Below are 24,686 nucleotides of genomic sequence, written 5' to 3'. Positions count from 1 at the left end.
TATATTTGAACTGGGACTGACAGAAGAGAAAATTTCAGTTTACCTACTCCCTTAACATAGCAGGTAGATGTGTTATATGGTACTTTAGACAATTCTTACATATGAAGTTCCAAAAGCTAGCAACAGCGTACAACACTTACGAGGTCATGTTTCCATTCACATAGTTTTGGTTTAGGATCCGAGCCCAACAGCCTGCACCTACTTCATCGTTGAAAGTACTATAATCTTCTGAAGACCACAGTTTTTTCTGCGTTAATAAGGCATTTGGCACTGTTTTTGTTCCAGGATAGTGAGCCCTATACAGTGTTTTAAAAAGAAAGAGCACTTATCAGAAAAAGCAAAATCAAAGCCTGGAAGTACAAACATCAGCAATAATTCCCCTCTTCCGAACTTAAATTGAAAAACAAACTCTCTTTGGAATAATATTAATGGAATAAAAAACTTGGAACAAGAGAGATTTGTAATACATCTTATCATATTTGCATCAGTACAAAACTACTCCTTTAAAACATTACCTTCATAAGTAAGCCTAACTTAAAATACATCGTGTAATGTCTGCAGCTAGCTAAAGCAAAGCTTTATCCTGAAATTAAGCTTGATAACTTGTATGAGTACTTGCATTACGCTAAGAGAAATACACGCTTTGTACTACATTAGACAAAACTTTAATTATAAACCAACAGCAAGATACAGTACTAGGCATTATTCTAAAAACTTAATGGCATTAATGTCTTAATGCACCTGAACATGAACTTAGCTCATTCTTTTCAACAAATTCAGCTTTCAAACAGGCGGTGTGGACTATAAGAGCTAAAGAGGCGTAAACTGAAAATAACTGAAACATGATCAAAGCTAGTTTTCTTGGCAAAGCCTTTCTTAGAGTACATATACTTTCTCCCAAATAAAGACTACTGATCACATTCAATTGCAGCATTTCAATATGGCAAATTAGCCTAGCTGAAATAAAACATTGCAGAAATCAAGATCATTCCCCTCAGTTAGGACACACATTGAACACACTAAATGCATATACTAAAATGAACTATCAGCACTGGAAAGGAAAGCATAAAGATGTCCTTTACTACTAGGCTGAAACTTGACAAGTTTATCAATTTGTGGGTCAGGAACAATAATATTTTTTCTGTATTGATTGTTGGTTTCAAGTATTTTCTCCCTATTGGACAATTGGCCATTTCCCATTGTTGTAGTCTTTCACACCTTGCTTCACTAATGGTAACATAAGACACAGTAAAGATTTTAACTACATCCTTGTACAAATTAGCAAACGTTTTCCCTTTAGCTTGGAAGCACAAGTATTACCTTAGTACCAAGAAACTTTTTTTTCTAATGGTGTAAAACATGTAGCTTGCAAAGATAAGACAGAAAATGAAAAGATTTGTATTCCTACATTCCATGTCCTGAAGAACTCTTTAATAAAGAGTTAAAAAAATTATTTTACCAAAATTTGGGGGGTGGGGAAGGGTGGTTAAAAGCTTTATATAAAATTACACAGGAACAAAGTCTATAGAGCTCAATTTTCCTGCACATAGCAATATACCAAAGGAGAGGAGGGAATAAAAAAAAAAGTCAACTTAGAAATAGCAGTTTTTTTCCCCACTTTATTTCTTATATATCTGTACAAGGTTGTAAAAATTAAACCAAAGAAAAAAAAAGACTACATAACACCATCACTGCAACAGAGCTTTGCAAAAAAGCACTACTTACAAAAACCTCAAAATCTATTTCTCAGCATCTCTAGAAAAAAAAATACAATTTGTCAGCTAATATCACTTGTTATTCCTGCTTCTCTTTCTTAGTCAGAATGTAGGCCTGGAAGCAACAGGGGGACAGTTTGAATTTGTACTAGCGCACACATCATATATTCTATCATGGAAAAACAAGACATTGTGACATTACTCTTGTTAATTTGTACATAATTAGTTTTGACCAACTTCTTTAAAAGGCTTAGTTTTCTGTGACACTTATGTTTACCCAAATTTCTATTTAAAACAGATCTAGTTAAGAACATTGATTATTCTAACCAAAAAGACTCAGTTGTCACCTAATGACATTCTGAATTAATATTAGGTAAAAAAAATTAAATCTGTTATTCTTGAACTCACTGACACTCTGTAAAATCTTCCTGTTTTCTTTCTATTAATAGCATGAAAAGGGGGATTTTTTTTTTCAACATGGTGAGTCAGAATAGCTTGGCCTCTAACAGCACAACACACAAAATTAAATTTTAGATTAAAAAATATTTTTAATTTTAATATTTTTAATTTAAATTTGATGTAGTTTAAATTTAAATTACAATGTAAGCAGCTTACATTGTGTTACAAACAAGTAACACATCTAAAGTACTATGAATAAGTATAGAATTTGCAAGCCCATCTTTGAAAAACATTTTTTTCCAGGAGTTGCTATGTAATTTAAATCTGTATGAGTAATACTTGTTTAATTTATTGTATTTCGTTTCACTGGTAAAATTAATGCAGCTGTAATAGCTCTGAAAAGCTGTTTGGAAATATCACATTATAAAGAGCTTCGGTAATCTGGGTCATTCCTTTGTGGGTGAACATTATTAAGGGTTTTACAGTATCTCTTCAGGACTCTCCCTCATTGCAAAATAACAAAAGCAGTAGCTTTAACTAACTTTCCCTCCAGCTTCTCTGACAGGAAGTCTCAGAGATCACAAGTCAGGTTACAAAGCCAAATTTGTTTTTTGTATATTCACGTCAAATACTGGCTAACTGAAATATTTTTGCAGCTTCAAATTAGAAAAACCCCAACAATATTTTTGAAAAATCCTTTGTTGATATGTGCACCACTAAATGCCCAGGAGCTAACTGATTATCCTTCACACAAAAGGAGTCTATTTCAGCTCCCTGTTATGACTGAATCAGGGTAAGGACTCTAAAATTTATATTTCTTGCACAGAATTAAACAACTACAGTTAACTGAACTAGCAAGAAAATAGTTGAGCTTCCGGAATTAACACTAAGTACATACTGTATCTGCCAAGAAAAGCAGAAAGGAATCACGCTATGTTGCGATCATCGTAACTACAGTGAGTTTGTATCTGGTCAGAGTGAGTTGATAATTGCTTTTGCTTATTGACCCACACATATCCAAAAAAACAACCTGCAAGAAACTGTTAGAAACTGTTAGGATGTTTTTTTATTGTTCAGAGTGAGAGGAGGGGTTGTTTTTTTTCCTGGAATACAGACTTCTCCATGTTTAGAAGGAAAGCTTTCATTCCTCTGCCTCTGTGGGTCAAATATATAAACATGAAGACAAACTTTGAACAAAACACCAAGAAATGAAAATATCTAAACATTTCTTAGTGATATGATTTAGTGGAGGACTTGTCAGAGTTAGGTCAGAGGTTGGACTAGGTGATCTTGGAGGTGTGTTCCAACCTAGAAGATTCTGTGATTCTATGAATGAAATACAAGTTGAAGCATGTGGCTAGGTCAGACAAGTCCATGGAACCTAATTAAAATTTAGAGCCACTGAAAAAGAAGTTAATGAGCAAATCTTACATGTATTTATATTCAGAAGTCAGTAATCAGCTTCAAATTTAGTGTAATGCCTTCATAAAATACCACCATCATGTGATGAAACCCAGATCTAGAGAAACAAGTCAGCTGATTTAATACTTCCCGAAATAAGGCTCCCATCATAACAAAACAGAAAACTGAGGAGAGGTATATATTTTTTGTTTTAAATAATCAAAGCACCAATTCAATTCTGACACACTCCAGTTTCTTCAACAACAGAGTGGTGCAAGTCAGTAATACAAGGTTGTTTATAAGTATTCAAGTACTTTTTGCACATCAAATACAGGAACCGAACCAAACCAACTCAGGAAAAAAAGGGTTTTCCAAAACCCCCTCAAGTAATCAAATGCACAGCCACAGCCAACTGGAGTCTTGCACATGACAGGAGACTCCTAACTCACTCAATTAAAGAGTTTAAGCTGTGACCAGGACAACAGCTCATCTGACATGATGTGGGTTAGTAAGAAAGATTACAGTGTCAAACCTTTCACCACAGGTAAGAGTACAGAGAGGTAAAGCTTTGGTTATGCCATTCGAAAAGAAGCAATAAGACAAACTTTCAACAAACCACCAAGAAACAAAAAAAGAGAACCCCCTACCCAATGACATCGACCACGTCGTGGAGCTCAGAGTCAAGCAGCAAGACAAAGGAAATGGGCTCCCACAGTCTATCGCTGGCTATGATCCTCACCTGCTGCAGGCCATGTTTATCCAATGTGTACCTCAACAGCTTGGAAAAAAAAAGAAAAAAATAGGAGAGCAAAGAACAGAGAAGGGACAAAAAATGTTTTTCAAATTGTCAGAAGTTTATCTTGGGAAAGGCAGCATCTCCTTCAGCACTGTTTGAACACACTTCAGAAAAACCATATCATGTTTCAATTCTTGTTGTTGCAACTGGGACAAAAACTGTTACACCAAACAAAATGTAACAAACAGATTGTCAAGCACAGACTGCCTTCAAAGGAGGACATATCTTCTTCTGCCATGCCAAACCCCAAAGTACATGACAAAAGGCAAAGTGAAAAACATTTGGTTCTTGTTTTCTCACACACAAAACTGCAGATGAAGTTAGAGGCAGACAAAGCCTAGCACATTTCATGCAAGATAATCTACTTGCTGAACAGCCACTTCAACATTACAATGCGGAGGGTTAAGCTATGAGAACCACGTACAGCAGGGCAAGGACATCTGAATGTTAACTGTCAAAGGTTTGCGAAAGCAAAGCAGACGTTTAATTAAAAAGAGCTGATTCCGCCTTTCCTCCCTTCTAATCCACTGTTTCAGTTTAACGGTGAAGCAACACAGAAGTGAGATCAGCTCTTCCTAAATACAACCAGCAGAAGTAACAAGAAAAACCCCGGACAAACACACCTTATTACTCAACTGCATTTTATTCTCAAGCTTTATAATTGCAAACAACGTATACTTCCCAAGACACATTTTAAGGCCTTGAAAATTACCGAAAAAAAATCTAAAATGTCACATAAGGCCAAGGCTAACATAACAACATAGTTTCTTGAAATCCAGAAGGCCCCTAAACAGCATTTGCTGTGCTTACAATTCAAGTAACTTCAAATGCCTGACGGCTCTCAAACTTGATATATTGTATATATTGTAGAAACATACACAGGAGCATCTCTAACAGTTCTACCTTCTAGTTCTACCTACAGGAAACAGTGCTGCACGACTTCGCATAGATGAGAAAGTGAAATAGCTTACCTGCAGTCTGAAATACTAAGACTTCCTGCCCCTTAAGGGTCTTAAGAACACTGTCTGAACTCAATGGTACTGTTTTATTTACACTGTATTTTCCTGTTATATCTTGTATTAGAGTAAGGCAATATTTGGTTTGCAGACTTAACATACATATCAAGGCTAAAGCATTTTGTAATTAGGGCATGTTCCTGATAACTAAAGAAAGGCAGTTGGAATCCTGGCTTCAAGAAGGAGGATCTGAGAAACTACTGGCCTATCGAACTATCCTCACCAGGAATGTTAGAGAGGATCACCCTGAAAGCCATTTCCAAGCACATGAAAGACAAGGAGATGACTGGGAACAGCAGCACGATTTACCGAGGGCAAATGATACCTGATAAACCTGACCGCTTTCTGTGACAAGACGACTGACTACTTGTGTGACCAAGGTAAAATCAGTGGATGTCATTACGGCTTGTCTTTAAGGCCTTCCACCAAACTGGGCAGTCCAACCAGGCAATGATTACTCATGATGTCCCCATAGGCTAATATAGGGCCAGTACTGTTTGATAACTTTATAACAACAAAAAAAAATCAGGAAGTTCACAGGCTATATGTTGAAAAGAAGGGTTGCTATTTATGAGGATCTAAACAGACTGGGAGAAAAAAAAAAAACAAAAAAACAACAAAACAGGCTGATGGGAACCTTGTCAAGCTCAACAAATGCAAACAAGAAGTCCTGCACCTTTGACAGAATAATCCCCTGCAACAGTACAGGCTGTCAACTAATGGAAGATTGGAAGATTCAAGTATGTATAAAAACTTAAAAGTAAGGGGGAAAAGAGATAAAAGGTAAAAGAACAGGAGCACAGTCAAAAACGTAGAATAAGCTTCCCAAGCGAGTTGTGAAGATATTCAAACTCAACTAGGAAACCTCGGCGCTATGAGGCTAGGGAGGCATTCCATCTAATTACAGATAACATCCCAGTTATACCACATAAAAAAAAGATTCTTTTACAAGTAAAGGTTCTTTTATAAGTAAAATCTACAGTATGAAATCAAGACAATTTATGTCCCAATTATGTCTTGGGATCAGTTACATAAAAACAGAATGAAGAAAGTTTCCAGCTTGTGCTTTGAACTATGTAAAACAAAAATCCTATTTAAAACAGATGGCAAAATCACTATGGTCTAAAAATCACAAAATAAATCCTAAAGACAGCATTTTCTACAATTAATATTTATTCTCCTGTCAGCTTCACATACTCTTGGACAAGTTAGTTTCTCTCTCTTACAGAAAATGTCTTCTACCTCGGAGAAAGCGAATGACGGTGAACTGAACTTGTTCTTCTTAATGGACTGAAAAAGCCTTCCTTGATGGCTTTTTTGATTAACAATTCCCTTAAAGCTGTGACTACATTAACTGTAACAATCAACAAAACAATCATCCCTTACATAAAAGCCATAGTCTTTACAAAGTAACTCCTGTCACCCCTCCTCATTCCTTTTAAGTAATTAAATAATCATAGCAAATCTTATTTTTTAAATGCCACTAGGAGAGAGGAAAAAATTGAAACGGCAGCCATTGTTTATGCTATTTGATCACTGTATTAGAAAACACTCATGATACATCAACACAAAATATTTTTTCTCTCAGCAAACAAATTGACCTGAAGGGAGATTATTTATTTAAAAACACACAACAATTGCTGCCCATTAATAATGACTTACAAGTCAAAGATAACTAAAACCAATGAGAATTATAGAGAAACATTTTACTTTGTTGACTTCTAAATAAAGATCAGAAAAAAATATTTGTAATATATTCAAGTCTAATCGCATACCATCATACAAGCCTTTCAGAAAGAACTTGCCAAAAAGCCAGGCTTTGTTAAACTCTGAAAACCAAATCCATATCTAACACAGAAGAGGTGGCACCAAGCTGTAAGTAATACATTCTGGGAGAAAGTAGTAGGAAGATATACTACACACAGAAAAAGAAATGATCAAAATAACATAGGAAGACAGTAGCAAAGGCAGTATTCCAAACAAAATAAGGAAGCATAACACAATTTAAGACTTAAGCTAACTAAATTACATTTTTCTTCTATTTCCAAGCACTTTATGAGTACCAAGTACATCGTTTGACTTAGGAACAGATAAAGGCTTTTTTCCTTCATCTAAAGTAACACCTATTTTTCAATGGCAGCTGCTGCACCTCATTTATATGAAATAATGGCAAGCAGTATGTTCACTAAGACTACTCCCTCCACCAATGAAATTGAGACACACTGAACAATAACAGCTTGGTAGCCTAGTCCCCTATCTTTTAAACGCAGCAAGATTCCAAGCCAGCAGAGAGCTTGAATATGAAAGGGAAAAAAAAAGAAAAAAAACACAGAACCCTATCATTAATATACCTTAGCACTGTTCCCTGCTTAAAATACCATTTGTAAACTATCAGATTAAAAACTACCTGATGAAAAGAAAGGAAAAGAACACGAAAGGAAAAACATAGAAAGGTAAACATCAAATAATTTTTATGGGTGGATACCAAAGCAATCATTCCAATAATTTCTAAATAAACAATGTAACTTTAATTCCAGATTGCCATTTCAAAATAGAACCGTAAGACAAAGTCACTGAGAGGGTTATACTTGCAAAGAGATTACAGAACAACATACAGGGAAAGGAGTTCAGAGAAAAGAGTGCAATACTACTGAGGAAAACAGATTGAATAGCAGATTTTGCAAGCAACTAGACAGATATCTACAAGACATACAGATATAGTGTACTTTTACCAAGTTTATGAACTTAAAGGACAGATGTGTAACTACTATTATCTTTTTCTAGGTCAGCAAGAACTGCTTGATAGTTGGTGCTTTAAAGTCAGTACTGGCTGAAAAACATGGTGTTCTTGTTTTGTTGCCTCTGTATATAGCTGAATTTCATAATAGATAGCACTACTGAAAATATTCCTCTAACTCTTCATTCTGGTCAGTGGGGGTGGGGAAGTTGAGGAAAAAACATGTATCATGTTCAAGAAAAATCTCAACAAGTAAGAATGCTCATCTTAAAGAGTATTTCATTAGCATAGAAATCATAACTAGAACACTTCCTAAAGCAATATGAACTTGCTGAGGTTCAAGTCTTGGTTATTCTAGGCAAGTCAGAAATAAACACATACAATTTTTATTTTCTTTTTTTTTGAGTCAAGTTAGCTATACAACACTGGCATTATAATTGCTACTTCTCTGGAAGCTACTTCCAGCATTTATAAGCTCAGCACATACAAAAACTGTTTCTTTATGAAATCCCTGCTTAATTGTCTTGCTGTAACCTTTGCACCATATATCAGTTTAAATAACTTTGAGTATATCACAGATCCTTACATATAAATGAGGACAAACAGTACGTTATGGACCACAAGCACATTCTTACCACAGTAAGGCTAGTAACAGAGGTAAGAAAGACAAAACACAAGTGAACAATTTATACATGAAGAGTTGATTACCACTGTAAACATGCTATAGCTTTGAAAAAATCTAATAGTGTTGAAAAATCAGAGCAAGCAAGAAAAGCAAGGTAGAAAGCGTATCAGGGAGCAGGTGTGCAAACAAATAATCAAGTTGCCATTTGTAAGAACTGCAACAGTGCGCACTACTACCTGCTGAAATTGGGATAGGTGGTATAGATAAAAAAAAAAAACAACTTTGGATGTTATCAGATGAAACCAATAAGTAGTCTACTACCCTTTCAATGTGATCAGAAAAATCATAAGCAAAGAATCTTTGTGTTGCAGGGAATGCTGCAACAGTAAGAAGTAACATGGCGAAAGTTCAAGCTCATCTGAAATTAAAATGGATTCCAGACCAAGAGTTTTTCATTATCTTAAAGTTTTTTCTGACTTTGAAGATGCACCTGGAGATTAGCTAGCAGTCTTCTGTCATTTGCTAGTGACAAGGCAAGAAGCCTAAGATCTAGCTCCTAACTCAATTTTTGAAACAAATGATGGAAGAATTACAAGATCAACTTAGACATGCACTAAATTGAAAGCTGGGAGAAAAACAGAATGACTTCTCAAAATGGAGGTGAAGATTTTAAAGAAATTAACTGGTAAGTAATGTGTCCCTTCTCCCACACTTACCCGACTACCTGAACAGCATCATTAAGATAGGGATCAACTACCATCTCCTTTGAAATGTTCCAGTCTCCATCCGCAGCGATGATGCCAATGTTCCTTAGACCCAGTCTGTCCAAAGACTGTCGAAGTACCTTAGTAACAGATAACACCACTTAAAGTGCAGCCTTTCATCACACATGCAACACGAAAACTTAAGACTGTAAACAATTTAAAAACTGAAGGAGCAGTCAGTGGAAGCATCTGTTATTGATCTTGCTCTGAAGACAAGTTCTCACTTCTCCTACAATAATAACCACAGTAAAGTTACTGATAAGTACTTTTAACACTGAAGGGTTATCTCTGACAGTCAGATAGCCACACAGAAATAGGCTGGCATTATAAACATGTTTTTAAACTCAACGCTCAATTTAAAAACATATATATATTTTTTTCCAGTGGTTTCCACCTGCAACTGCATCTGGGAAAGGACATCAGTCCACAGCCTAAAATACTTTCTTCAATCTTAGATATACAGAGATTATGTAGTATGTGCTGTATGCATGCATACATAAGGAAGATTTTTTTCCAAGTCATTTGACTGTATTTGACAGTAGTCATGAATCCTTAGATTCTATAATTTCTTATAATAGATGCCCACCAACATGAAGGATAATAGAGAGCATTTCTGTCTTGATGTGCAGTCAAGAGAAGGACCCAAAACAAAGTTCAAGTGTTGGTGACAAGCAAGCCTAGATCTAATGGATACTAAGCTTGTTAATAACCTTTCAGCAAGAAGACAAGCAGTGAAGTTCTGTTCTTGAAGCCTTCAAAGCATAAAGCTTACTAAAAAATTTGTAAAGGTATAATTATTAAAGTCACTGTAATTTGAAACTCATAGCATGAAACATTTTATTGAGCATCCCTGACAATATTAAGATCAGATGCTGTCAGAAGCTGTTTGCAAAAAAAAAAAAAAAGCTTTTCCACTATTTAAACAATATAATTCTACAAATGATTTTGGTTTTAATAAGCATTAGTTTGGTACAGGTTTTTTCATAAAAGCAAAACCACAATGAGGCTAGATCGATGCTACAGCCTTGTATCAACTTAATCATCAGGCTGCACCCAGTCTTCCTCTTACAAACGTGGCACAGATTAAAGAGTGAACACATCAGAGAAGTTTTATCTATTTAAATTTTGTTCCTGATAGCCATCAGTGTGATGGTTTTCAGAATTCTTCAGTATCAAGAAGAGATCAGAGGAAAACATACTAAACATTTCAGAAAACTGAAGACGAGCCTAGATCATTTTGCCAACCTAAACCACTGCAAGACGTTAAATCTCAAGGTCTACTCCCCAGTATTTGTTAGATACTTTCTTCAACATGTGACTGCAGAATTTCCATTTCTAGCCCCAAGTATTGTACAATACTAAGCACCTGACTGGAAGAGAAGATATTGCCAGTTCAATGATAACAGCACTTTCAAAGTCTATAAACATGTTTGACTCAATTGGAGTAAAGAAATTGGAAAAGATACACAGGTAGACAAAAATGACACTCCTGAAAAGAAAATATTTTTAGAGACTAGTTAACTAACAAAAAATCTTAAGAAACTGAGGCATTTGAAGATGTTTCCCACAATACTTTCCTAACTGATGTCTAGAATTAAAACATACTACAAGTAGGAAAACTACTAGAAAATAAACGTAACAGCGATCTATCCACTTGCAGTAAGGACCAGATCAGGATGAGCCTGCAAAGACTTCTGAATTGGGATGTAGAAAGAACTTCCATAGATATAATTATTTTTATTAAAATACTTCATGGACAAAGTACATCCCTTAAATTTGTGCAGGATCCAAAGCAAGGAGGAAATTGACAAATTAGAATAATCCAGAAATTATTCACTCATAAATGACTTTTAGTACAACAAGCTGCACCAATAACTGGTGTATACCACAAAGTAAACAGAAAGTCTGATGAAATGGTTCTGAGGATGATGGTGGTTCACCAAAGGAGAAATAGTGCCAGCGTATTGCAAGGGAAAAGGAAAGTTGTACTTGTTTCTGAACTGTGCATTTCTAGATTTGGATTCTTTCTACCTATTCCACAGCAGAGATGACAGATAAGACTTAATAAAGTATGACCTACAAAGAAGATTGTCATGACCAGTGCTGTTTAACCTAGAAAATAAACTGAGGGAAGACATGACCATATTCAAAGACTTAAGTGATCTTTGAAAGAGGAAGAACATTAGCAGCCCTCTGGAGCAGATAGAATTAAGACAAAAGATAACACCCAATGGACATACAGCAAGATTTAGTAGGTCAGACATTCAGAAAAACTGCCTAATCATGAAGATAGCTCAGTAGAACAAAATAACTAGAAATGTTGCAGAACATCCATGTAAGAAAGTAAGTACCAAGGACACAGAATTGTAGACACACAATCTACTCCACAGTAACATATGCAGAACGATGTCATTCCAGCCACCCCAAACCCCAGTACAGGCATGTGTATGAAGATACTCATTAAATTTTAGGGTCAATTTAATATGACAGTATTTAAAAGTATAGTTGGAAGAATTGACAAGCCACAGAATCATTGCTTCCCTGTTCTGTTTCTTCTACTTTATAAGAAACACAACTGGAGCCTTAGTGGATGAAGCAACTAAAATAATTTCATATAAGTAAAAATTTAGCAAAATAACGAAGAATTTAAACTGATCTGTCATATATTTGTCATTATAGAATATGTTTGCTGAACATTTTAGTAAGTCTTTTTCAAATGGCTGACTGCAAACAGAATCATTGATTGTAGAATAGATGTGCCACATGGCAGCACAGAGTAAGAGAACGTATGATAAAACAAGTGTTAAATAAAACATTATATCAATTAATCGGGTGAAGATTGATACTTTTCAATTAATGTTTTGGTGATTTTAGGGTAAAACTTTAAAAATATAGCTCTAGAAGCCAAAAGTTGTCCCAATTCAATTGTGCTAAAAAAGCTAACATGTAGAATGCATCTGCTCTAGAGTTGTTCTCCACATTCTCCTCATATCTGGAAGCCAAGGCAAACAGATTAGGAAAACATCCAGGTGACGCTGCAGAGGACTGAGCAAAAAAGAACCTGTTTCAATCAGTGATATAATGAAATAAAATGAGTATTTTATTTATAATAAGATCTGCCTTCTCTCCAATACTTATTTTTTACAAAAGCTTGTTTCATCGACTTTCCTAGCAACATATCACCTAGGTAGTGAACAAATAAAACTTGCAGCTCAAAAAGCACATTACTCTATCTTCTATCCTACTTGCATTGCCTTATTCCAAACTGTAAGCAAGTGTTTTCAGTGCTGTTTGGTTTTGCTTTTATAACATAGGTACTGAGCAACGTCGGATTTCTATGTAAACAGCCCAGGCACGAGCATTTCCCTCTACTTCCTACCAGCAAAAATTACTTATGATTGTAATTATCCTTTAGGAGACTATTAGTATCCTCAGATTTTTCCTTTAGCCTATACCTGATCAGTGGATAACTTCTCTTTCAAAGAAAGAAAATCCCAGCACCTAAATTTCTTGGCACTAAATAAGGCAGAAAACGTCTAGTTTCTGCATTCTGTTGTTGTTTTGGTTTGTTTGTTTTGTTATAGAGGCAGCCCTACAAATGCTTTTCCTACATTAGAAAAAAAGCCTATGTATTGTACTGAACACACATCAGGATGACATATTTTAAAAGGATTCTAAACATACCCACTGAACAAGTTTGGACAGGGATTTAAGCAGCTTCACTAACAAAATCCACAAGAGTTTTGCTACTAGACATGCATGAAGAAACATGACAACTTGGCATAGTTACCAAGATGTTTTATGTCACACTTTAGTGCTTTTGCATTTTCTCTGGCATGGATTTTGTATGTCAATAAAACTACTGCCAAACCTCTGCGTCCAAAAGGAACCAATGGTCTAGAGTAACTTTCACAGGCTGCTACAAAATCACTTTAATACAATTAGTAATGAAACAAAGCATAACTAGCAGAAGTTGGTCTAAGTTATGACCATAAACCCACTACAGTCTTAGAAACTAAGTTGCTGTGCTGGCAGTGAACCAGATAAATCAGTTTATGATACATAGTTGATTAACATATCTGTTAACAAGAAACTCATAAAAACAGATAAGGTGTTTCTCTTTGTCTGTACCAGGTATAATGGCAGCACAGTTTTCTGCCAGTGCTTCCTGACCTCCCTCGCTCAAAGCAGCTTACAAATCATAGGAAATATATCTAAAGCTACTCATCTACTTATACAATAGGAAGGAAAAAAGGTTTTATAGGAGAACACCCAGTTTTAAGGAACAGGCAGAATTTTATATCCCAGCCTTATAGAAGGGTGTGCTTCCCCCCCTCCACCCTTAATATCATGTTTGACTGTTGTACACCATTCTACTGTACTATTCTATTGAAATTAATCAATGAATAAAATAATGACAGAAGTTCCAAGGTCAAACGACATGACTAACCTTACCCAGCGTACACAAACTGTAAGAACTGTAACTTTTCTAATAGCCACTAACTGAATAATTAGGCAGATGGGATCCAACCTCTGCTGTGCTCAGTAAGGAAATTTGATAATTTTCTACACACTCAGTTCAACTTTTATTTGCTTTTAAAAAGCAGTAATGCAATTGCTTTTTAGCCTTGAAGCAGCAACAAGGAAGTGAATATAGCAGAAGCTTAAACTTAAGTTTCTACTTCAACATAAATAGAAGCAAGCTTCCAGAGAAGGGTATGTGGCAAGGGGAGCAGTGATAGCTTAGTGATACCTCAGTGTCAGTTATGTGAAATACTGTCTCTCTCCAATTCATTTCAAACATGATGCATTGACTTTTGCATAGTTAAAATAAAGGAACTTTACATTATGATAAAAATAGATTAGAAAACAGAGAAATACAGCAGAAAATATAAGAACTTGCAGTTTTATAACAATAATCTAAGGATATGATATCCACTTGAACTTCACTAGAGAATTTTTAAGCAATTGCAGATCTGCGACTTATTTTATAGTTAACTCTAAGACAGTAAAAAAACAAATTTGGATGATTCAACTGGAGCCTCCATTAAAGTGTTCCACATATTTACCATACACCGACACACAAAGTTCAAAATAAGTTTCAGAAGAAAAAAAAAATCTAAAGAACTGACTCCATTAGCATTCTATGTCTGCTACCACTACATGAAAGGGTTTAGTAAGTGAAGCAGTTGCAGGATTAAGGTCTCTTTTCTAGGAAAAGTCAGCAAAGCTAATCATTGACATAGGATAAAGACAAACTTCAGAAGCACATTTCACTTTAGAGAAGGGAAAAAAAAAATACATACCTTGATATATTTGCTATTAAACGCCCTTTCATTCCATATCTATAAAGCAAAAAGTAAAAAGCCATTTAGAGAAGTCAGGACAGATAACAAAAGATTTTATATATATATATATATATATATATATATATATACACACACACAAGATTACACAATCGTTAACGAACTCCACCATTTTAGTTTCCTAGAAGAAATTGTTCTGGTTGGTTTTGTTATAGAATTCTCCGCTGGAGAGCTGATACGAAAGTTCCAAACAGCTGCTTGTTTTATTTAACTTTTGGACCTACTGCCTGTATTCTTGCTTTAATGCTGTGGGAGCTCTACAATGGTTTGCCACATTACACATTATTAGCATTATGGGCCTACAGTTTGTTAGAATTCCTCTTGAAAAAAAACATTGTGGCTTCAAGGCATGGTCATACAGAATGGGCCTTTGTTGCCATACCCTGATATGGAGAGATAAAATGACTGCTTCATTGAATGATTGCCTACAGTTTCAGGACATAATTCCATGAAACTTTGAATTCTTTATAATTTACACAGGACTACATCCATAGCTGAATACAAGAGAACCACAGTATAGTTTAAGTAAAGACACATAAAATAATATGATTTAGATTGCTCTGGGTTGCCCTGTTTTATGGAAAGGGTGTTTAAGCTAAACACAGCCCAAAATTCAAGAACAGGAACGGAGGCATTCCTTTCTACCAAGTATCAGGGACAACAAAATGCCAAGTCAAAAACCTTCTTACTTTTCCTGACCTGCAACATGAGCACTATGACTCATGTTCACCAGTAAAGGTCTTATGTGCGCCCTTGTAGGTGAAGGTCACCCAGCTATGTACAAACTGACAGTTTCATCCAACTGGAAGATGTCTGTTTGATTTTGAGTAGCCTGCCACTCAAATGTGCCAAGAGCTCAGTGTTTCTTGTTGGCTGGTTCTAGGCAAGTCCTCACAACGTGTATCTTCTGTCTAGTGAAAACTCTGTATAAATGAGAAGAATTCAGGAAGACTTGCAGGCTTGTTTCTTTATAGGACAAAAACGCCAAAAGGATATTTCTAGATCTTTCCACAAGTGCTAATATGATCAGTTGATTTCTGAATTACAAAAAAAAACTTACTTACTGTGCGGCTCACCATAAAACAACTAATTATGTATATTATATAGCACATGCTGCAAACCAGAACAGAAGGAAAACAATGTAGAATCAGAGCAGCATTAAAATTGTTTTGTCAGGTTCTGAGCCTTCACAGACCTAACTCCTTTCCTGTGTTTCATACATGTATAATACTCACCAAGAAAACAGACAACATGAACTGTCAGCACGCTGCTTGTAGAATCACAACTTCCTCTTCCTTAGAGGTACAGAACCCAAAAGGCCAATTGCAATGTCAAGTAACAGTACAGCAGCCAGACATTCTTCAATTATTTAATCTGCAGAACTTACCTGGTTTTAAGTTTTCACCTTGCTGTGCTTTTAGAGCAGAAGGTGTGTTCAACCCTCACCCCCCCCAAATTCAATTTCTGAAGTATCGCTGTGTTACCCAGTGTGCAAGACTGACACAGATGAAGTCAGCCAGAACAAAGGGGACATATTCCAGAAGAGAGACATATCATATATATGCACCTTCCCACATTACAGTAGAAAGCTCAGGCTTTTCTAGAGGGATGGAAACTATAACTTTAAGAGCCTCCCTCTGGACTGTTGATTTTCAGCTTTTCTGCAGTTAAACAACTCTCATATCAAAACACTCAGAAGCCCAGAATAAGTACAGTGCTTTCAAAGGAATCCCATCCAGACATTTTCTTAAGCAGAAGAAAAAAAAAAAAAGAAAGCATTAGATCTCTGTCAAATAATGAAGTGTTTTTTTCCAGATTGTGGGCTCTCCCTCTCACCTCCAAATTACATTTTTCTCAGATATTCACTTACTACTTCCATCTATTGCTCTGTAACAAAACAGAGCAGTTATACTATACTGTAACATGTGCACCTTAACCTACTCATTAAATAATGGAAGCAAAAATGGAAAAAGTTGTAGAGGGTTGCCCTTCAGCAAAATAGTAACCATATTGTATGTCAAGAAGCTGTGTTATATGACTCTCAAACTCCAAGTCTTAACATAATGTTTTTTTGTTAGGCAGTTACTTCTGAAACCCAGGCAGAGCAAGCAAGGCAGGAAATTACAAGACCAAGTTTCAAACAGGTTTCAAAATCCTCAAATTATCCGGTAATTTCATTCTAGAATTGGGAAGGCAGGAATCTAGCCATTTTATACTGTTTCAGCATTATTGGCCAGTATTACAAAAAGACTGTAAACTAGCATAACTTCTTCCTTTCTCACTGCAACAGAAAAAGCCAAAACTGCAATTACTATTTCTCATCCCTCTTTTACCCAGTAATCAACAAAGAGAAAATAACAAAAATCTTAGGAATTAAGACAGACAGCATATACTGGAAATTGTGCTTTACTGACCCCAATATAGTCAATGTCCAGATCATGATACTGTTTAGCTCCTAATATCCAAGAAATAATATAGTAAGCAGTGACATGTGGATAGTCATAGGGCCAGTTTTCACCTTTCCCTATCCATGCTGGAAACGTCCAGGGTAGTCCTGAAGAGAGAATAAAAACAGAAGAATAAAATACTGAGTGAAGTAGACTGCCCACTTAAGTAAGATTCAAGAGCAAGCTGTAATTAGTACTACAAAAATCATAGAAGCAGGTATGTCCTTCAGATTCACATAGTTTCAATGAAGACAATAAAACATTACTCATTTATATTACAGCATATTCTGTTGTAAAGTTAAGATCAAAACATTAAAAAAAAAAAAAAAAAGCTAGGAACCCATCCCTTCCAGTACTGTAAAGAAGCCTACAGGAAAGATCAGGAATGACTCTTTATCAAGGAGTGCAGGGGAATGACTTTAAACTAAAAGAGGGCAGATTTAGATTAAAGAAATTTTTTACTCAGAGGGTGGTGAGGCACTGGAACAGGTTGTCCAGAGAAGCTGTGGATGCCCCATGCCTGGAAGTATTCAAGGACAGGTTGGATGGGGCCTTAGGGGGGAGCCTGATCTAGTGGGAGGTGCCCCTGCCCACAGCAGGGGGGGTGTAATTTGATGTCATTTAAGGTTCCTTTCAACCCAAACTATCCTATGATTACTAGAGAGCAACTGACTACATGCAATATTTCTGTATATGTGCAGCATTAGTTCTAACAGGCTTAACATTCTAAACACTTTGGGACAACAGTTCATAAAGTTATAGACAAAGGATCAATACTAAACACAAATTTGTTAATCTCTTGAGTATGAATTCCAGAACAAGTGATGATCTGATCATAATAGAGGACAAAAGAATAGGATCATGAAAAAGCATTTTCAAGTGTCAGCAGCCTTCTAGATCTTGTGGGAAGTAAGAATAACAAATTAACCTCAGCAGATCCTCCTACATTTTCAGCTGACTCTGTATAAGACATCACAGGTAAATTCAAAGGCATATCCTCTTCTCATTATTGAGCACTTGATTTGAGGAAAAAGGTAAGTTATTAATAATCAGTCATAGACTGTAAGCTTACTGTTTATCACAGTGCTTATCTAAGAGAACCTGATTGGCAAATCCTGTACCAAGTCATACCTTGGGGCAAAATTTGATGCCTGAATGAGGGGTAACTAGACACAAACTGGTAGCATACAACAGCTGGTGCCAGCAAAACTGTCATATTTTTGGAGGCTTGCAGGCACTTAAAGTAATCTTTATGTTTTGGTTCCACTTCTTTCTGTAGGACAAAATACAACTTTCTTATCTGAAAATACCTTTTAAATTTTGCTGACTGAAATTTGAAGCAATATCAAATAAAAAGAAGCATCATAACTGAATAACCCTGTTGTTGAAACTGGAATAACATATTAGACTACTGAGAAAGGGTATCTGTCTGGTGATACAGAGAGGAAGATACTCTAAAAGCAGGAAGTTTACATATATTGATAGATTATATGACCAGAATTATCACAGGGAAAGAACACAAACATCACTGACAACCTTTCAAGTTCCTGGAAATAAAGCCCTTGAAATACTTTAAAGGTTACTTTAAAAATATTTTTACTACTTACAGATGTGCACGTTTGTTATAACTTACTTTGGAGGGAACTTGTCTCTTGCATGACTTTGTCATAAAAGACTTTACAAATTATCATTCATATTGTCACTTTGTTATAAGAGTACAACACAATCAAGTAAACTATATGACACAATCAAGTAAACTATATGAAATCAAGTACAACACAATCGAGTAAACTATATGAAAAACCAGAAACAAGTCACAAGCCACATTTATTTCCATGTCTGGTTGCTATGCTGCACATTAATAATTATTCAGACTAAAACAAAGATGGATTGATTGAGATAGAAGTATACAAACAAATGATGCAGTGTATTTTGTTTGAATTATGAGGTTTCTCTGCCCTGCAGAGACTGCTGATTTCTGGCTTGCTCTTACAAAGGTAAGAATTATAATAATACATTCTGCAACCACAAACAAAATGGAAGCAATATACTATATTAAGGCATTATCAATAGCAAAAGGCACTTGTATTCGATATCAAGGTCAATTTCACTGTTTCAAAAAGCTAAAAGAAATGCAATATCTTGAAATGCCAAGTCCATCAGATAATTGTAGAATTCATCAGGGAATATTGGTGGCCTTCACACATGGAAGAGCCCAGCATTTAGTTTTTAACTAGTTCAGTGTTAATAGTTTCACAAAGACAAAAATATCTCCCAGTGCTGTTTTGAGCAAATATGTGCTGACTTTTCTGGTTCGGAATCAAGATCTATCATGATTAGTAAGAAAGATTGCTTCCAGTTTCAGGAAGTACACACATACCATCTAGCACCTCACTACAGGATCAAATTATTTATATCAAGGTTTGTTTTTGAAACTGTTTTTGCAGAATAAAAAAAACTTTCCTTCTTTCATGTGAAATACATTCTATGAAGTGTTTCATGTAAAATCTATGGTTACACATTCATACTGTCACAGCACATACACAACCCATGATCAAAACAGAGAAACAGCTAAGTCTTCTTATAGCTTAACTATGTATGTATCAAACAAAGCAAAAGACAGAAAGCACTGTGATGGGGAAGGAAGGTGGCAGGTTTGTAATAAGGACATATAAGGACATAACTTGGTGCATGGAAGATTTACAGATCCATACTTCCTGTAAGTTTACTTTATTCTTCCCTTTTTTTTTTTTTTACTCTTATTCAGAAATTCACCCCTCAGAATAAATCATTTATATTCATCACTGTGATAGCATCTAAACATTAATGTCACTTCATGCAAGCAAATTATTAGAGATTCACTGTTCAGAGTGTTATTCTACTATAGCAAAGCAAAAATAGTATGTTTAAAGGAAATATCAATGCAAGATTACCAAACACTAGAGATTCTCTACCTTGCCTACTGCAACATAAAAACATTTGTCTATTAATATAACTATGTTAATTACGGACCAGATATGTTAGTTAGAAAAAAAGCACATAAATCCTAAAGCATGCAACAATTTACCAATCAGTTTAATTTGGGGGTTCCTCTTTTTAGCTTCTTTCATCAGCCACCATTCGTAGCCCCGGAAGTAGTTCTCATCATTTTCATAGTGCATATGGGAGGGCTCAGTACCATCTAGGAAGGAAAGAGACAGGTAGTTCACAATTATCTTCTGTGTCATAAGCTGTTACACATTATAAAGTTCTCTGTATTGCTCACTGCCACAGTATGCAGGCACACAACTCCAATACGGTTCACACATTCTTTGTTTTGCTTCAAAGCAAAATGAGTAGTGGAAGGGAACATGCAAGACTTGCCACCCTTCATTCTTAGCATATTAACTTAGCATAAATTTCCATTTGTTTGTTTGTGGGGTTTTTTTGTTTGTTTGTTTTTTTAAAATGATTATGCCCTCTTTTTTTTGCATCAGAATCTGGTTAACTATCGAGCATTTTATATTCACAGGTATAATCCTAAATACAGATTTAGCATTATCATCTTGGTCTTAACAACTACTGTGAATGTTACAGGTTAGAACGAAAAAAGCATGGTAGAAAGTATAATCAGCAGGTTATGTCTAAATGCTGACATATAGGAGGGAGGGGCAAAGAAGAAAAAACATTATAAACTGTAATTTAGTTACTCTTAATTTTCAATAACAAACAGTTAATAGACATGTATCACCCCATTTACAAGTAAAGTTAATAAACTAGGCAAACTGCACCAAGACTTTTTCACCTGCAATTGTGGCCAGGCAAAAAAAGAGTGTATACTGTCAGTCAGACAAGGACACCCCAGTGAAACCTTGCAGCCATGAAACTAAAGAAACATTAACTGCTTCTGATCAGCTGTCTGTGCATTTTCATGGTTTTAAGACATATACTACCTAGCCCTAATAAAGTTTTACAGTATTCATATTGCTAAACTAGTGTTTGAGAAATGCTCTTCCCCAATCTTGGAAGGAAAAAGAACTTACTTAGTCTAGAACACAACCTATTAACCATTATATTATATTATATTTGTGCAACTTCAGTAGAACTACACAACATACCTGCATTTTTCAACTCAAGTGCAGCATGCAGGACATATCACTAACAGCATATTGCAATGAAAAGTTAAACCCTGTAAAATCTGTACCTGTTGACTGGCCATCGCCTCCAATCTCTACTTTGAGGATATGCAAAGAAGCACCAAAATTTGGCTAGGAAAAAGAGAAAGAAACAGAAGTCAGACTATTGAAAAGAACTGTGAAACAAATAAGTGCACAGTTTTGAGGATGCTGGAAATTCAATACTTTTTTTTTATTATTTTTAAACAGCCGTATCAGGTGCAATGTGAGATTACAAGAAATTCTGCTTCCAAAGAAAACTGGTAAAGATAAATAAAAATTTATCTTTAGCCAGTTTCACCGACTCTTGCACAGTTAATGACACTTCCCCCCACTCTGTAGATTTTAAAATTGATTACGTTAAAGAAATTATTGAAGAGTTCTCAATGCAGAATGAGCTACATGAGGAACACAACAGTATTTTTAATGTTATTAGAAGTCAAGCTTATTATTTCCTTTAAAAAAATAATCAAACAATCAGATCTGTTATCCTTGTAATTAATGTGTTCATTGGTTTAAAGGATTACACCCCTTATGTGAAGGAGTCAGAAATAACCTACAGACAGAAAGCATGAGAAAAGTAAAAGTTGCCATACTGGAAAACAAGTGGCCGCTTGGTCCACTATCCTGTTTCCCTTGCCTCTGACTAGTAGACAGAATACAAAATTTAAGCACATGTAAGTCATCCTATTCCTAGTATGTTCATTCAGCCATTGGTGGTTTTGTAAGCTCTGGCTTGAGCAACTCTAACTAATCATTATATTAATAAGCACTAATGGAGCTGGCCTCCCTCCATGGAATTACCGAAGTATAATTTTGGCATCTAAAAAAAAATTCAAGACGTAAGAATGCACTTCTATAAAAGAAAAAAGGTACACAGACAATAGTTTGCTTGGCATACAGTTTTTTGTTGTTGTTTTGTTTTTTAAATAAGAAACAAATGTTTCCCAGTTTACCATGAGTCCTCCATATGTTATTTTAAACTTCTAATACATACCCTTTTTCATCTCTACTGTGTAAGTCAGGCATTAAAAGATAATGAGAATGAGGCAAAGTTGTTTCCCACTTATCTGACAGTTTCAGAAGTTTTGGTGAAAGAACACACCAAAAATAATTTGAAAATCACAACCTCTCAGCTAGATTTTCTTTTATCACAATCTTTTTGGTTCCTTCAGAAAACTCATAATGTGTGTTGGAGACCAATTTTGGTCTCCAAACTCCAGTCAGACATTATGCCCTTTGTAACCAATTTTAAACTACACAGTAAACTATTCCCCTCCAGCCATCTGGATTACACTACTTGAAAGTGACATGACATCCTCTTTCAGCAGAGTAATTTACAGTGCCAAAAGCAAAACAAGTTATTACTGTTCAGGGCAATAATCTTACCATATATTAAGTTGAGTAACTCCACAGGTTACACTTGCTAACTAAAGCAGCTTACAAACCAGTAACATTTGTACTCCTTCTACAGTAACTGCACTTGTACTGGAAGTACACTAGTTTGGAACAGTCTATTGAAATGATGCAGTCCACGCGTAAGTTTTCACATTTTGTGAATCTATCCGTACGTAAATCAAACCTGTCCGACTCACTTCCTACAATGATAACAAACAGCTAAGCCATTTATTTTAGCCACAAAATTATTTAGCCCTCATTTAGTCACAAAGGAATGATAAAAATATGTTGAGAACAGGAACAAAAGAGTAATTTAAATAATTTGAAGAAATAAGCTCCTGAACAACATGCTGACTGTCAAGGACAACAACTAAAATTTAAGATTCTGATAAAAATAACTTTTGTACAGTTAGCACCTATCAGATATGTAATATTGGCAGATGTCATATTCTGAAGGAAGGCAACTTGTTCCTTTGGTTTCAGAACTCACACACTAGACTACCAACTACTCTTACTGGTTCTATTCTTGTCCCAGAAGAATGAGCCTTCTAGCTCTTCATAGCAGAATCAAAACTCTTGTGAAGCACTAGGAAGCTCATTCTTTATGAGAGAACAATATTTATTTATTTATTTATTTATTTATCCCACAACAATACATGCAGAGTTAAACCATAATAAAAATAAAGTCAGAAAGACTGAAAAAAATATTTAACATATGTAAACATTGCATTCATAATTGCTAATCTTGAAAACAGTTAAGTGACCTTTTCAAAAAAGAAAGCTGAATGTTTCCCTACACGTGAATTAGCATACAACCTAGCACTAACAGATCTAATCTCTCTCTGAGACAGACCATTCCACTTTTAGCTACACAGCCATCTACAACTTGCAGTTACTAACACAACCTATTACTCTTTCTATCCTACTACAATGTTCAGGTGTTAAGTCAAAAAATCAACTTTGAAGTGAATGATTTATAAGGAGTTTGTCTAATCCTAAGTAATACTGACTACTCTATAGAGTCCCAACATTCAACAATAAGAAATAATAATGCCAAATTTCATGCAGAATAGCAGTGAAACAGGCTTTACCTTGAACAGATAATCTAAAATCTGCGAGCGATAAGGTTCTTCGTAGTTCACGAGGAGTCTAGATGTGGCCTAAAACAGAAAGAAGGTGAAAATATGAACATCTTAGCTTTCAAATACAGAAGTATATCCCAATTTTTCAGCCTGGGCACTTTCATGTAGTTAATAAAACTACCAAAGTAAACGTAGTATCAGGAGCTCTGCTAAGCACAAACAACAAGGTTTTTCTAACCCTTCACTTGTATATTTCTGCAGACTTTAAGCGCCTGCTACTCTGATACACTTCAAAGAAGAAAGTTTAGAGAACAGGGACGCAGCTTTATCACAAGCAAAGCGCAGCCCCTCAGCGCCATCGCTCCTGCTCTCCCCGAGCCCCCCGCCTCGCCTCAACCCGTACCAAAGGCACCGGGAGCACCTCGGACCCCCCACTCCCGGCTCCGCAGCCTCCCTCCGGTCTCCCCCGTCCCCCCCCGCCAAGGTCCCGGGGCAGCACTCACCCCTCCGCCGCTGACCGCGCCGATGCCGTCGAACTGCCTGCCCAGCCCGCTGCCGGCGTCCAGCACGTAGGTGGCCGTTGGACGCGGAACGGCACCGACCCCAGGGGGACCCGGGCCCCAGCTGGAGCCGAGCAGAAGCCAAACGCAAAGCAGAGCCGCAGGGCGAGGGGGAAGCGCGGCTGCTCCCATCCCGGCTGCTCCCATCCCGGCCGGTCCCAGCCCGTTTCGCCCCATCCCTTCCGTCCCCATCCCGGTCTCCCCGCCCCGGCCCGCCCCGCCCCGG

The 24,686-nt window shown here is 36.1% G+C and overlaps 1 protein-coding gene across 2 annotated transcripts in view; it reads right to left on the bottom strand.

Moving 5' to 3' along the window:
- The window catches only part of GALC (galactosylceramidase), a 40,472-nt gene extending 15,786 nt beyond the window's left edge, over positions 1 to 24,686 (bottom strand). The window contains exons 1-8 of one of the 2 annotated variants that reach the window (XM_027458470.3): positions 24,404 to 24,686; positions 23,910 to 23,978; positions 21,450 to 21,513; positions 20,334 to 20,447; positions 17,234 to 17,373; positions 14,760 to 14,798; positions 9,406 to 9,533; positions 141 to 296 (exon numbers count right to left, since the gene is read on the bottom strand). In XM_027458470.3, coding sequence (XP_027314271.3) covers positions 141 to 296; positions 9,406 to 9,533; positions 14,760 to 14,798; positions 17,234 to 17,373; positions 20,334 to 20,447; positions 21,450 to 21,513; positions 23,910 to 23,978; positions 24,404 to 24,652 — 959 coding nt within the window. In that variant the 5' untranslated portion in view covers positions 24,653 to 24,686. Of the gene's footprint in view, positions 1 to 140; positions 297 to 4,162; positions 4,294 to 9,405; positions 9,534 to 14,759; positions 14,799 to 17,233; positions 17,374 to 20,333; positions 20,448 to 21,449; positions 21,514 to 23,909; positions 23,979 to 24,403 lie in introns of both variants that reach the window. The other variant, XM_027458469.3, reaches the window with a different exon arrangement.

The sequence above is a fragment of the Anas platyrhynchos genome, chromosome 5 (genome assembly GCF_047663525.1).
Source record: "Anas platyrhynchos isolate ZD024472 breed Pekin duck chromosome 5, IASCAAS_PekinDuck_T2T, whole genome shotgun sequence".
Taxonomy (NCBI): Eukaryota; Metazoa; Chordata; class Aves; order Anseriformes; family Anatidae; genus Anas; species Anas platyrhynchos.
The sequence above is the reverse complement of the archived record's forward strand: the minus strand, read 5'-3'. Positions and strand labels throughout refer to the sequence as shown.